This window comes from Schistocerca americana, chromosome 10, assembly GCF_021461395.2.
Source record: "Schistocerca americana isolate TAMUIC-IGC-003095 chromosome 10, iqSchAmer2.1, whole genome shotgun sequence".
Taxonomy (NCBI): domain Eukaryota; kingdom Metazoa; phylum Arthropoda; class Insecta; order Orthoptera; family Acrididae; genus Schistocerca; species Schistocerca americana.
Window position 1 is genome coordinate 100,227,923 of NC_060128.1, and position 16,049 is coordinate 100,243,971.

At 42.9% G+C, this 16,049-nt stretch overlaps 1 protein-coding gene across 1 annotated transcript in view; it reads left to right on the forward strand.

Moving 5' to 3' along the window:
* The window catches only part of LOC124552716, a 71,190-nt gene extending 56,759 nt beyond the window's left edge, over nt 1-14,431 (forward strand). The window contains exons 4-5 of the mRNA XM_047127057.1: nt 6,732-6,878; nt 14,137-14,431. Coding sequence (XP_046983013.1) covers nt 6,732-6,878; nt 14,137-14,238 — 249 coding nt within the window. The 3' untranslated portion in view covers nt 14,239-14,431. The remainder of the gene's footprint in view (nt 1-6,731; nt 6,879-14,136) is intronic.
* Nucleotides 14,432-16,049: the final 1,618 nt, after the last annotated feature.

A 16,049-nucleotide genomic window follows, 5' to 3' on the forward strand; every position in this document is an offset into this window, starting at 1 on the left:
GAATTTTCTAGAAAGATTTCCTGGTTGGCGTCGCTACCTGAAGTGCTAAGCTGCATACTGAACTTTTAATTAGTTGTCTGCTGAAGTCACTATTCGTTTATATCCAAGCTAAATGTGTTTCCTTCATTCATAAACAGTACATCTCCCCTCAAATTCTTCGTTTTTTAGCTTCTCCCTGTTGTGTACGTCGCTCCGCGTAGTCAGCACGTACACAACTCTCCCACTAGAGCGCGCCCCACTAATATTTACGCAGCCAATGAGATTGCTGCTAACGTAGAACCTATTCTCCTCGCAGATCACACTCGCGCAATGATACCTGAACGTGCGAGGTATTATAACGAGTGTACAGACCTCCGATTAGTCAATCTGCTACTCTAAGGGTGCAATTGGCATTTCTATCGTCTGACCTAACGGCAGAAGATAAACACACCACGATAAGACCATGAGACATATTGCTGACACTCGCCTGCTTCGTTAGAGCGACAAGTCAAATAATCTGATGGTGTGTGTACCAAAGGTCTTACAGTACGCACACGACACTCCCCTTCTTCCACCCTCAGTTATCTCATTGCTCCAATAGTTGTATGTTTCGCTTTTATGTTACTTGCCTTTGATTTTCATGTTTAATTCTTCTCGTTCGATGCAGCATATAAGTGCTTCCGTTGCATTTGTGCTCATTTCAAAATTTCAGTTTGTATTGATCTGAAATGAAACGCATATCTTTTACTTCGTAATACAACCCTCTCAGGGTCTATAGCGATCCATCGGATACGATTTGCGTGTTATGTAACGCATTATGTGTCTCTTCTTGCAATCTATTATTCTTGTAGCATTTAACTGCTATGAAGTACGCTATTTATGCCAGTAAAACGCCTGGGAGCTATTTCATTTAGGTAAAATTAATAACATTACTTCATGAACAAATAAATGCACTGATGTTCAGAAAAAAAACAGAACACCTTGAACGACTATAGATAGGATTTTTATATTTACAGGATATGTACATTAGTATGTTCCTCACAAATGATTAGCATTTCAAACATGTCGGTCCACAGATTCGGGGTTAAGATCGATATAGCGGTGCAACACCTTTGTTTCTTTCTTTCACTTGCGCCTTTGTCCCACAATGGTCGCAGGTTCGGCGTGGTTACAACGCAATTGGCAAGGTTTATTGAAAGGGGCGGCCGGATGCCCTTCCTGCCACCATCCCATACTCCCCAGGACGGAACTAGTTTACCCCAGCTGTCTGCGTCTAGTGTAAACCATGAAATAGTGCGGAAGTGTTACAAATGCCTACATATCATGTAATTGAGGCGGGATGTGGGGACCAGCCCGGTATTCACCTAGCAGGATGTGGAAAACCGCCTAAAAACCACATCCAGGCTGGCCGACACACTGGCCCACGTCGTTAATCCGCCGGGCAGATTCGATCTGGGGCGGGCGCGCCTACCCAAGTCCAGGAAGCAGCGCATTAGGGCTCCCGGCTAACCTGGCGGGTTATAGCTGTGCAACACCACCTACTGGTAAAGATGTACCTGTGGCTCTCGCTGTCGCTGTAAACAGAAGGTGATGGGTCACTGTGATATGGCAGGCGTGCAGGCTTATGCGCGGACCGTACCGTCAAATCAGTGAGTTTGAAAGAGGGCGCATTATTGGGATGGGAGAACGTGATGCATCCATCCGGCTATTGTTGATCGTGTGGGTGAACTTTTTCATCAGAGTTGCGAGACCGGATTCGTGATTTCCTGGCAGGAAGGTCACAGTTCGTAGCTTCCCCAGGGAAGCGTCCTGGGACCTCTGCTGTTCCTGATCTATGCAAATGACCTGGGTGACAATCTGAGTAGTTCTCTTAGGTTGTTCGCAGATGATGCTGTAATTTACCGTCTAGTAAGGTCATCCGAAGCCCAGTATCAGTTGCAAAGCGATTTAGAAAAGATTTCTGTTTGGTGTGGCAGGTGGCAGTTGACGCTAAATAACGAAAAGTGTGAGGTGATCCAAATGAGTTCCAAAAGAAATCCGTTGGAATTCGATTACTCGATAAACAGTACAATTCTCAAGGCTGTCAATTCACCTAAGTAACTGGGTGTTAAAATTACGAACAACTTCAGTTGGAAAGACCACATAGATGATATTGTGGGGAAGGCGAGCCAAAGGTTGCGTTTCATTGGCAGGACACTTAGAAGATGCAACAAGTCCACTAAAGAGACAGCTTACACTACACTCGTTCGTCGTCAGTTAGAATATTGTTTCGCGGTGTGGGATCCTTACCAGGTGGGATTGACGGAATACATCGAAAGGGCGCAAAAAAGGGCAGCTCGTTTTATATTTCACGTAATAGGGGAGAGAGTGTGGCAGATATGATACACGAGTTGGGATGGAAGTCATTAAAGCAAAGACGTTTTTCGTCGCGGCGAGATCTATTTACGAAATTTCAGTCACCAACTTTCTCTTCCGAATGCGAAAATATTTTGTTGTGCCCAACCTAGATAGGTAGGAATGATCATAAAAATAAAATAAGAGAAATCAGAACTCGAACAGTAATGTTTAGGTGTTCGTTTTTCCCGCGCGCTGTTCGGGAGTGGAATTGTAGAGAGATAGTATGATTGTGGTTCGATGAACCCTCTGCCAACCACTTAAATGTGAACTGCGGAGTAATCATGCAGATATGTAGATGTAACGGGTGTGTGTAGAATGGTTCACGGAAGGCCATGAGATGGATCAGGTCGCCCCACCCAGACCACCTCCTGAGAAGATCGGCACCTCATTCTAATGCCATTGAAGGACAGATGTGCGTCCTACTCGGCTCTGGCGCAACAGTGGAACAGTGTAACACATCGTACACAATCGGGGGTGACAGAGCGCCACCATTCGTTACGGTATGGGTTACGTGCTCATAGTCCACTTCTCTGCCTACGTTTGGCGAACGTGCAGACATGCTAGAGGGCAATGATGTATGGAACAAAGTCACTGGGATCAGGAATGGCATTGGATAGTGTCTTCGGACGAATTCAGGCTCAAAATAATGGCCGCATTTTGGTTCGCCGCAGGCAGGAGAGCCCCATCACAGTGACTGCATTCGCACGAGACATACAGCGCCAGTGTAAGGCCTTATGGTGTGGGGTGCTTTTGGGTACAGTCACAAATAACAGTTGGTGTTTGTCCAGTACACTGTTCACAGTGTGACCTACGTGAAGAGATCCTGAGATCTGTAGCCATACCGGTTCTGCACAACACCCCAGACGCCATTTTCCAGCAAGACAATGCACGACCACATGTTCCTTCGACTGCCCGGTTGGCCGTGCGCTCTAACGCACTGCTTTCCGGGCGGGAAGGAGCGCCGGTCACTGGCATGAATCCGCCCGGCGGATATGTGCTGAGGTGCGGCGAGCCGGCCAGTCTGTGGGTGGTTTTTAGGCGGTTTTCCATCTGTCTCGGCGAATGCGGGCTGGTTCCCCTTATTCCGCCTCAGCTACACTATGTCGGCGATTGCTGTGCAAATAAGTTCTCCACATACGCGTACACCACCATAGGGGTTACACTCGTCTGGTGTGAGACGTTACCTGGGGGAGGAAGGGGGGGGGGGGGGGAGGTCGACTGGGGGCCGAACCGCACAATAACCCTGGGTTCGGTGTGGGGCGGCAAAGGGGTGAAGTGGACTGCGGTAGTCATCGTGGGGTTGTGGACCACAGCGGCTGCTGTGGGGACGGAGCCTCTCCGTAGTTTCTAGGCCCCTGGTTAACAAAACATAACATCACATAACATGTTCCTTCACAAACTAGTACCTTATTATTGGCACTGTATGTCAGCCTCTTGCCGTGGCCCGCCAGATCACCTGACTTGTAGCCAATCGGAAGTGTGTGGGATATGGTGGATCGACTGGTGCAGCTCTGTGACCCAATGCCGAAGATGAACTTTGGAACCAGGTGAATCCAGCGTGGATGGCTGTACCACAGGACGCCATCAGCACCTTATACGCGTCGATGCCATCACGTACGGAACGATTTATCAGGGCACATGGTAGACCTTGTGCCTACCAGGCACCACAACACATGCTTAACCGACGCAACTAAAATGCTAATCATTTCTGCAGAACATGCTAATGTACACGTCCTGTGAATATCATCGTCCTGTCTATAGTCGTTCAATGTGTTTTTTTAGCCGCATTGGACTAGCCGAGCGGTCTCAGGAGCTGCAGTCATGGACTATGAGGCTGATCCCGGCAGAGGTTCGAGTCCTCCCTTGGGCATGGGTCTGTGTGTTTGTACTTAGGATAATTTAGGTTAAATAGTGTGTAAGCTTAGGGACTGGTGACCTTAGCAGTTAAGTCGCATAAAATTTCACACATATTTGAAATTTGTTTTTGTTTTCTTTAATGTCAGTGTATATTTACCGTATTTTAACAAATAACGTGTTGATCTTCAGATCATTGGCATTACTCCTGAATTTACAATGAATGTGATTTAAGCTCCATTTGTTTTTAACGGTAGCGGATGGTATCTTACCTGGAAGACAGTGTACCTCGCAACAGACGGCGTTGTCTGGGGGATATCGAACTATGGTGACCGACCTTGCAGTGACATGAAGGGATATGTACTAGAGAATTCCATGTCTTTCCCGACATTTTCTAAGGCTTTTTTTACTATTGTTAGACATGAGGATGTATTTTGTGAAGCATTTGTGAGAAGGAGGAGGTTGGTGTTCACCCACCGCGTCGACAACTAGGTCATTAGAGACGTGCAGCACTTGTGAACAGTTGTAGTTGTACGCACCTCAGTGGTGCAGAATATATTACAGCTATTTCGAAGATGAGATTTTCACTCTGCAGCGGAGTGTGCGCTGATATGAAACTTCCTGTAAGATTAAAACTGTGTGCCGCACCGAGACTCGAACTCGGGACCTTTGCCTTTCCCGGGAATGTGCTCTATCAGCTGAGCTACCCAAGGCAAAGGTCCCGCCTCGGTCCGGCACACAGTTTTTATTTCGAAGAAATTTTTAGTTCTTCACTTATCGAATTTTATGATGAGTAACATTCTGTGTATATTTATAAATTCTTACATGACGCGCGGACTGTTAAGTCAAGTTTGTCGCTGATGCACCACATCGTATCCTAAAACAGAAATAAGTCTTTAATCGTGGAACACGCGATGCTCGCAACTGAACTGAATTTCTTTCATGCCTGGCAACTTTGCTTGTCTTCAAAATTGAAAGTCTGTGTTTGCAGTAGGTTCTATTTTAAAATGTTGCTAACATGTAACTAGTTTTTGATAATACCTCTGCTTAGCTTCATTTGACTCATCATTAATTATTTTGTGTGGGACAGTAGTAGCGTCAGAGATAGACTATTGAGTGCAGTACTGACACGTTTTTCTCGATTACAGCTCTTTAAATGCGAAATACCTAGAAACGTTTTTTTCCAAATTTTCAAAACCTTAATTCCGGAAGAGGCTGCAGCAAAAAAAAAAAAAAACTGAATGCTATAATTCAAAAAGTCTCTCCGCAGTGCCGTATGATTTACTCCCACATCGCGATACTGTGCGAGATTTGATGAACAAATTTCGAAGTACGGGTTCAGTGACAGATGCACCGAGAAGTGGTCGTCCTAGCGTTTTGTCTGAGGATAAACTACTCGATATTTCCTATAAAATGTCCACGAGTCCGAACAAGTCAGTAAGAAAACTCGCCCAGGAAATCGACGTTAGTGTCGGAACGGCCCGCATAGCTGTAAGTCAAAAATTAGAACTTTTCCCATACAAAATGAAAGTCGTGCAAGAACTGAAAAATACTGATCATGGCAAAAGACTACATTATGGTCAATGGTTCAAAAATTTCTTTCAACAGAATTGAAAGGATGTTCTTAATGAAACGTTTTTCACTGATGAGGCGTGGTTTTCTTTATCCGGGTGCGTGAACTCGCAAAATTCTCGTATGCCGAGTACTGCAAATCCATTGTGTATTCATGAGGAACCACCTGATTCCGTGAAAATGGGAGTTTGGACACCAATTTCTAGACGTCGGGTTGTGGGTCCCACATTTTTCAACGAAACAAGAAACGCACAACGATACTGCAGTGATATTCTGTACCCATTCATAAGAGAACTTGAGTCAAGTGAAATTCGGAACGGTTATTTTCAACACGATGGTGCAACCGCGCATACAGCTCGCGTTTCAATGTCACTGCTTGATGATGTTTTCGATGATCGCATAATTTCACAGGGACTTTGGCCTCCACGATCCCCTGACCTAACACCACCTGACTGTCTTCTGGGGTGCAGCGCAAGCAACTGTCTATAAAAACCGTCCAGAATCCATCGATGAATTGAATTCTGCGATATCCACTTTCACTGCTTCTGTTACAGAAGAAATGTTACAGCTTGTGTTTGGAAACATGATTAGACGAATTGAATTGTTTATTCAACAACAGGCGAGAGGGGGGGGGGGGGACACTTTCAACATTTAATGTGAAAATTTGTGAGTTAAAATGAATAATCAAAAAATTAGTAACTTGTATTTCACTAAGTATCTTTTTGCTGTATTCACTGTGGAGTACGGCACATACGGCTGACAATCATACGGCACTGCGGAGAGGCTTTTTGAACACCCCGTATATTCAGCTTTTACTGCGCAGCTGGTTTGATGCGGACTTCTGAGAGGTGTTTCAGGGTTCAACTCGTGTTACCGCTGATTTCTGGGACCTTTCTGTGAGACTCCAGTATGGTGCTTTGACTTTGCAGGTGCTCTCGTGCCGCAAGACTTCCTGGCAACCAGCCATGGGCGGCTACGTGGCTCCAGAGAACGCCATCGTCTGCGGAAGAACGGCCTCTGGAAGGCCGCTGTACTTCGGAAGGGCATTCGACGAAGGGAAATACCACTTCGGAACGGTACGTGCCCTTTACACAGGTCATAATATAAGGGTACGCCACATACAACCCTATTTCACTCGTGCGGCAGTCTACTTCGCTACCCTGACGTATGCTGTACTGGTGTCCACAAGCTCAAGTACCATTTGCGAATTAATAATCTTATTTCTAAAGGCTTGCCTAGCTGGCTAGACTACACAAATTTGACAATTCACAGTCACCAGTTTCGGCTACTGTCATGTTTAGATTTGTTACAAATCGAAAATCAGTGGTATATCGATCTAAGTTCAATTGACTGAGGCAAAATGTGTTCAAGGACATGTGATACATAAGAAAAATGCAAACTATTTACATGGTTAAGAGCCATGCATAGCAGCTATATACAGGGTGGTCCATTGATCGTGACCGGGCCAAATATCTCACGAAATAAGCATCAAACGAAAAAACTACAAAGAACGAAACTTGTCTAGCTTGACGGGGGAAACTAAATGGCGCTATGATTGGCCCGCTAGATGGTGCTGCCATAGGTTAAACGGATATCAACTGCGTTTTTTTAAATAGGAGCCCCCATTTTTTATTACATATTCGTGTAGATTGTACGGAAATATGAATGTTTTTGTTGGACCACTTTTTTCACTTTGTGATAGATGGCGCTGTAATAGTCACAAACATATAAGTACGTGGTATCACGTAACATTCCGTCAGTGCGAACGGTATTTGCTTCGTGATACATTACCCGTGTTAAAATGGACCGTTTACTAGTTGCGGAAAAGGTCGATATCGTGTTGATGTACGGCTATTGTGATCAATATGCCTAACGGGCGTGTGCTATGTATGCTGCTCGGTATCCTGGACGACATCGTCCAAGTGTTCGGACCCTTCGCCGGATAGTTACGTTATTTAAGGAAACAGAAAGTGGTCAGCCACATGTGAAACGTGAACCACGACGTGCAAAAAATTATGATGCCCAAGTACGTGTTGCATAACGATTCTGTGTCGCCTGGCCACCAACAGCTGTTGCAAACGTTTTGGTTCACGGATCCAGTTATATGGCTCCTTGTGTGTATAGCGATTTTACGACTATGACGTGTGGGGACTGAAAATGGCACCAACGTAATGCCGAAACTAGTAGCACATAAGAAGTTCATAAAATAAATTTCTACAATACATACGGCTGTTGGTAAATACAAGCCAGCCTTTGTCCCATGGTCCATAATGGATCAACGATGATTACATACTGCAACTGACTGAATGGTATAATACGTATTAGCCCACAGCCTCTGTGACAATGTATTATTAAATAAATGGTTTGTAGCATCGAAACCACACATTTCCGGACATAAGTTCATTAGATTTATCCGAGTTTGTACATGGTGGAAAAAACCACCCCGCATATGGTTAGAATATGTGGCTGATGTAAGTAGTTTTCATTTTGTCATGTATCACTTGGCCTGCTATAAATTTCACTTGAGCCAATTAAACATAGTTCGTTTCACTGCCGGTGTTCTACTTGTAACAGATCTGACGACGGCAGTGGCCGAAGCGGGTAACTGCGAATTGTAAAATTTGTGCGATGTAAACAGAACTTTACAAATAAAGTTCCGTCACATGTAGGCAACTCATTTACAAACTTCGTCTCTTCAATTGATAAAAGTGACCAAATAAAGTGGCTCGTAAACTAGTTGTACGATATATCGGAGAAATAGTGGTTTTGAGATCGTTCTCTTTATATGTTTATTGTGATTCTGCTGGAAGTGCAGACATTACTATACGTCAATAACACCATTCTTTATTTATCGAGGTGCTCGCTCATTCCGATGACATGATGGTCTTATTTTACATTGGTTGATATTCATTTGATAACCTCTTTTCGAGAATAATCCACTCTTTTCCAGTCCGCATGTATGTGCTTTCCTTTCTCTTTCAGAATTACAGTGTCATTTTGAAACGTCACAGTTCTTTTTCATCTGACTGAACTTAAACTCTGTAAGGTTTAACATATCTATACCAGTGGTCACATGATGTTCAGAGAGGCAGATTATATCAACTAGGTTCGATGACTCTGATTCATCAATGCACATAAGTAGTTCATTAATTTTACTTCTAAGCCCTCGAATATTTTGATGCACCAAAGATAGTCGCCATTTCACATTTACCGAGATGAAATCGGATGGAAATAAAATTTCTGCTCATTGCTGTAAATTTTTAACCAACAGCTGTGTTCGCTGATCCAATGTGCCAGGATTATGCTGTTTGATTTCTTTATCAAACTGAAGGTTTGTTTCAATCTTTACTTCTCTCAGAACTTGACTTAATTCTGTCCTACCTATCCTAAAAAAAGTGCTGCTCCAACACCTATGACCACTGGTATATTACCACTCACGGCAGTGCCTCCCCCCCCCCCCTCCCCTTTACATTTCCTGCTATTAGCCCAGGCAGTTTACCCTTTCCTTTCCTGTTGAGGTGTAGGCCATGTCTAGTGTAATCCTACCTGCTGCGAGAATCAACAGGAACCAAACCAATATGTGACCCCACACCCGACCCAAGCAACTGCTCCAACTCCAAATTAATTCTCCCGACAGAAGAGTTTAAATGATGTCGGTCATGGCTTCTCATAGCAGACAAAAACTCAACACTGGTATATTTCGTTGCTGATACAATCTATGCCAGGTCACACTCTATATTGTACCCAAAGGATAGTAACGATACGTAGGATGAATACATTAGAAAGCGAAGAGAATACCTATTTTGAAGTAATATTATTTTTGAAGAGAAGAATTTTGAGGTAACAGTGCAGCACTGCACAGCTAGGAATGATTATTTTCAGCTAGTTAACTTCACCAGAGATGAGAAACAGACCGCTCCACTTCCCTGAATCATGGATTAACATATTAACTGATTAAGCTGTTTGATTTTTATAGAAATTCTCTGTGAACTTTGTACCCTTCTTTTAAATCGTTGTTCACTTTATCAAGCAGAGTATTGTTCACGCTTATCTTATGTATGAAGAGCACGCGAAGTTTTACTCTTGTCTTTCTGAATAATACTTCATTCTAAAATCGTTGTCTTGGAATACCATTTCATAGGAGCAGTCAGTCTCTCCACCTCACTGTTTGTCATTATGCATTGCCACATGCAACAGTTTGAATACGTATTTAGAAATAGAAATCTAGCCTAGCCGATGCCTGCTTGCTGTTTACTGTTGTGCTTTCGAGAAATCTGCAACAGTTTTGTCAAGACACGAGGTAATTGGAAATTTGGATTAGGGCCAGATAATTGGTATACTTTCGTTGCGCATTTAATACAAAGCCAAGCTGCATTCAGACCAGTTACACTTCAGTTCATATTAGGTTCTGTAGAGTTGGGTTAAATTTCAGACAAAAACAAACATATTGGTTGGCCCTTGTTGGCAAGTTATCGACGAAAAGATTTGAAATTTAGTGTGATGCTGTAAAGATTTAATAATGATAACATACTACAAACAGATCGCGTAGAGTAATGGTTAAAGTAGTGCGCTCGTATGTAAAAAATGCGGGCTGTTCGAATCTAGTCAGGTACATTGATACTTTTCTTAATTTTTAAATCTTTAGCGAAAGGACTCTGATAACTATTTTGATTCAGTTAAGAGGTTTAAAGATAATTTTTTCTATCAATTTGTCATGTCATGTTAGTCATCATATGAAATACATCATTTTCTGCCATTTTCGCCACTAGTCTTTCTCCATTTTTCTTTGTTCATGTGATTTTAATTACTGTTAATCATTAACTTCGATTTCGATGCTTTGTTTTTGTCATGCAACATTTTAGTCCATGTTATTGCATTCTTTATTACTATTTCTCTTTTTGTTTGAATTTAATTTTATCTATAATCCCTGCTTTCGTTCAAATCATCATCAATGTTATTTTGTCCATAGTTCAATAACAAATTATGTATTAAATATTTGTATGACAACTGGCATCCAAAGCGATGTACACCCCGTAACGGAAAGTAAGTCCTTGGCACCATTTCACAGTCAATATAATAAATAAATAATATATATTTTGCTTTTTTAATCGAGAGATCGGCATTTTCAAAGGTTAGAACATTATGATAGATAAACAAAAATAATTACATTCAAATGCACAAAAATTGAAGTGGAAAGAGAATGATAGGAAGAAAAATAAGAGCAAGTGAAGATGTTAAAATGATGATTAAAATGATGTGACAGAGATACAAATGAAAGAAATTGTTTGTAAACTAATTAACTGAATAAAAATAATGATCGAAGTAATATCGATAGAGATTTAAAATTAAGAGAAATCCAGTGTACCTGATCCGATTCAAACCAACAATCTTTGGCACGTGAGGTCAGTACCTTAATGATTACGCCATGTAAGCAGTTTCCATAATTATACCATTTAGAAGCTATGCAGAATAGCGAAAAATTCCGCAAATTTTTCCGTCAATTACTCTCAAACGTGTGCCACCTAGGTTAATCGTTACAGGGTGTGATTCATTGGACGTTAACATAGACCACCGTATAGATGTTTTTCAAAAAATCGATCCCACTGTTGGGGAAATCTCCTTGTCAGTCTTATACACTAAAGAGTCACAGAAACTGGGACACCTGCCTAATACGCATAGGGCCTCCCGAACACGCAGAAGTGCCGCAACACGATGTGACATGGACTCGTCTAATGTCTGAAGTGATGCTGGAGCGAACAGACACCATTAATTGTGCGAGGCTGTCCATAAATACACAGGGTACGAACGGGTGGACATCTCTTCCGAACAGCACGTTGCAAGGCATTCCTGATATGCTAAAAAATGTTAATATCAAGAGGTCTGGTTGCCAGCGGAAGTGTTAAACTCAGAAGAGTGCTCCTGGTGCCACTCTATAGCAATTCTAGACGTGTACGGTGTCGCAATATCCTGCTGGAATTGTCCAAGCCCGCCAGAATGCACAATGGACATGAATGGATGCACGTGATCAGACATGATGCTTATCCACGTGTCACCTATCAGAGTCTCATCTACACATATGAGAGGTCCCATTTCACTCCAACTGCAGACGCCCCACACCGTTACAGAGCCTCCACCAGCTTCAACAGTTCGCTGTTAGCATACAGGGTCCATGGTTTCTTGTCTCCATACATGTACACGTCAATCCACTCGATACAGTTCGTAACGAGACTCGTCCGAACAGGCAAAATTTTTCCAGTCGTCAACAGTCCAATGTCGGTGATGACGGGTCCAGGCGAGGCGTAACGGTTTGTGTTGTGCAGTCATCAAGGATAGACGAGTGGGCCTTCGGCTCCGAAAGCCCATAGCGATGATGTTTCGTTGAGTAGTTTGCACGCTGACACTTGTTGATGGCCCAGCATTGAAATATGCAGCAGCTTGCGGAAATCTTGCCCTTGTGTCACGGTGAACGATTCTCTTGAGTCGTCAGTGGTCTCGTTTTTGCACGATTTTTTTCCGGCCACAGCGTTGTCGGAGATTTAATGTTTTGCTGGATTCCTGGTATTCACGGTTCACAGGTGAAATAGTCGTACGGGAAAATCCTCACTTCATCGCAATACTGACCCTTCAACTTATCTTAGAAGAAAGATTAATGAAAGGCAAACCTACGTTTCTAGCATTTGTAGACGTAGAGAAAGGTTTTGACAAGGATGACTGGAATACTTTCTTTCAAATTCTGAAGGTAGCAGGGGTAAAATACAGGGAGCGAAGGGCTATTTACAATTTGTACAGAAAGCAGATGGCTGTTATAAGAGTTGGGGGACATGAAAGGGAAGCAGTGGTTTGGAAAGGAGTGAGACAGGGTTGTAGCCTCTCCCCGATGCTATTCAATCTGTATATTGAGCAAGCAGTAAAGGAAACTAAAGAAAAGTTCGGAGTAGGTACTAATATCCATGGAGAAGAAATAAAAACTTTAAGGTTCGCCGAGCAAAGGACTTGGAAGAGCAGTTGGACGGAATGGACAGTGTCTTGAAAGGAGGGTATAAGATGAACATCAACAAAAGCAAAACGAGGATAATGTAGTCGAATTAAGTCGGGTGATGCTGAGGAAATTGGATTAGGAAATGGGACACTTAAAGTAGTAAAGGAGTTTTGCTATTTGGGGAGCAAAATATCTGATGATGGTCGAAGTAGAGAGGATATAAAATGTAGACTGGCAATGGCAAGGAAAGTGTTTCTGAAGAAGAGAAATTTGTTAACATCGAGTATAGATTAAAGTGTCAGGAAGCCGTTTCTCAAAGTATTTGTATGGAGTGTAGCCATGTATGGAAGTGAAACATGGACGTTAGGCCGTCTTCCGCTCACTCCCCAACATCGTGCAGCCCGCCTCCAGTGGTGTCGCGACAGGCGTGAATGGAGGGACGAATGGAGACGTGTCGTCTTCAGCGATGAGAGTCGCTTCTGCCTTGGTGCCAATGATGGTCGTATGCGTGTTTGGCGCCGTGCAGGTGAGCGCCACAATCAGGACTGCATACGACCGAGGCACACAGGGCCAACACCCGGCATCATGGTGTGGGGAGCGATCTCCTACACTGACCGCACACCACTGGTGATCGTCGAGGGGACACTGAATAGTGCACGGTACATCCAAACCGTCATCGAACCCATCGTTCTACCATTCTTAGACCGGCAAGGGAACTTGCTGTTCCAACAGGACAGTGCATGTCCGCATGTATCCCGTGCCACCCAACGTGCTCTAGAAGGTGTAAGTCAACTACCCTGGCCAGCAAGATCTCTGGATCTGTCCCCCATTGAGCATGTTTGGGACTGGATGAAGCGTCGTCTCACGCGGTCTGCACGTCCAGCACGAACGCTGGTCCAACTGAGGCGCCAGGTGGAAATGGCATGGCAAGCCGTTCCACAGGACTACATCCAGCATCTCTACGATCGTCTCCATGGGAGAATAGCAGCCTGCATTGCTGCGAAAGGTGGATATACACTGTACTAGTGCCGACATTGTGCATGCTCTGTTGCCTGTGTCTATGTGCCTGTGGTTCTGTCAGTGTGATCATGTGATGTATCTGACCCCAGGAATGTGTCAATAAAGTTTCCCCTTCCTGGGACAATGAATTCACGGTGTTCTTATTTCAATTTCCAGGAGTGTACTTCCACCTGCATAATTTTTTCGTCAAGTTAATGATAGCGAGCTTTTTATACAACTCTCGAAAATATTATCGGAGAGCTGACTTGTTAAACACTTCTGAAGCTTCTGCTGAACTGGAAATGAATCAGTGAATGAATTTCTTGATTTTTGGAACCATTTCTTTTTATCCGCAGGCTGACCCGGAAGACGGCCTGCTCTACAGCATGGCGAACGGCGGCACGTGGTACGGGTGCGTCCGCACCTCCCAAAACTTCGACATCCTCGTCGCTGCCTGAACCCTTTTGCAGTCAGCCGATTTGGAGTGGTGTGTCCTAAAAATGTCATGTGTACTTATACCGCTATGTTACAATGTATCTAAATTGCCATATATCACACACTACTCACTTCAAAAATATGAAAAAATTACCACTTATTCATAAAAGTATTATGGCTTACACAGATTATCATAGTGTTTGAAATGAATTTGATTGTGACAATCCAAATAAACTTTTTTTAATGTTTTAAATTTGACTTTGATTCCATACATCCAACACTGTGCTTCAATTTAAGAAGGCTAACTACAGTCCATAGAATCTACACACAATTCTGAGTAAAATGACATGAAGGATATGAAATTTGTGTTATTATTCAAAGAAGATCAGAAGATCAGTTTGGATTCCGTAGAAATGTTGGAAAACGTGAGGCAATACTGACCCTACGACTTATTTTAGAAGAAAGAACAAGGAAAAGCAAACCTACGTATCTAGCATTTGTAGACTTAGAGAAAGCTTTTGACAATGTTGACTGGAATACTCTCATTCAAATTCTGAAGGTGGCAGGGGTAAAATACAGGGAGCGAAATGCTATTTACAATTTGTACAGAAACCAGCTGGCAGTTATAAGAGTTGAGGGGCATCAAAGGGAAGCAGTGGTTGGGAAGGAAGTGTGAAAGTGTGACAGGGTTGTAGACTATCCCCGATGTTATTCAGTCTGTATATTGAGCAACCAGTAAAGGAAACAAAAGAAAATTTCGATGTAGGTATTAAAATCCATGGAGAAGAAATAAAAACTATGAGGTTCGCCAATGACATTGTAATTTTGTCAGAGACAGCAAAGGACTTGGAAGAGCACTTGAACAGAATGGATATTGTCTTGAAAGGAGGGTATGGTGATGCCTGCGACACTTGAAGTAGTAAAGGAGTTTTGCTATTTGGGGAGCAAAATAACTGATGATGGTCGAAGTAGAGAGGATATAAAATGTAGATTGGCAATGGCAAGGAAAGCCTTTCAGAAGAAGAGAAATTTGTTAACATCAAGTAAAGATTTAAGTGCTAGGAAGTAGTTTCTGAAAGTATTTGTATGGAGTGTAGCCATGTATGGAAGTGAATCGTGCGCGATAAATAGTTTGGACAAGCAGAGAACAGAAGCTTTCGAAATATGGTGCTACAGAAGAATGCTGAAGATTAGATGGGTAGATCACATAACTAATGAGGAGGTATTGAATAGAATTGGGGAGAAGAGGAGTTTCTGGCACAACTTGACTAGAAGAAGGGATCGGTTGGTAGGACATGTTCTGAGGCATCAAGGGATAACCAATTAATACTGGAGGGCAGCGTGGAGGGTAAAAGTCGTAGACGGAGACCAAGAGATGAATACACTAAGCAGATTGAGAAGGATGGAGGCGGCAGTAGGTACTGGGAGATGAAGAAGCTTGCACAGGATAGAGCAACATGGAGAGCTGCATCAAACCAGTCTCAGGACTGAAGACCACAACAACAGCAACAACAATTTAGAAAGATAATAATTATTTATTTGAAGAGAACATTACAGAATTTCCATGTATACAGTATGACTTAGCATTTGCGTTCAGGAAAAAATTCACCATGCAACCCCTTATTACATCTATTACAAACAGTCCTTGACCTTCTTTTCCTTCCCTTACTAGTACACACACAGCATCTTGACTCTTTCTTCTCTGGAAGTTTTCTCAAACTCAGAGAACCACGAGGATCGTTGCATTTTTTTCTTGACGCTATTCATCTGAGAAGGCTTCAGTTAACATTACAGTATATATGCATATCTGGAACAAACTTTAATTCCTTTATTA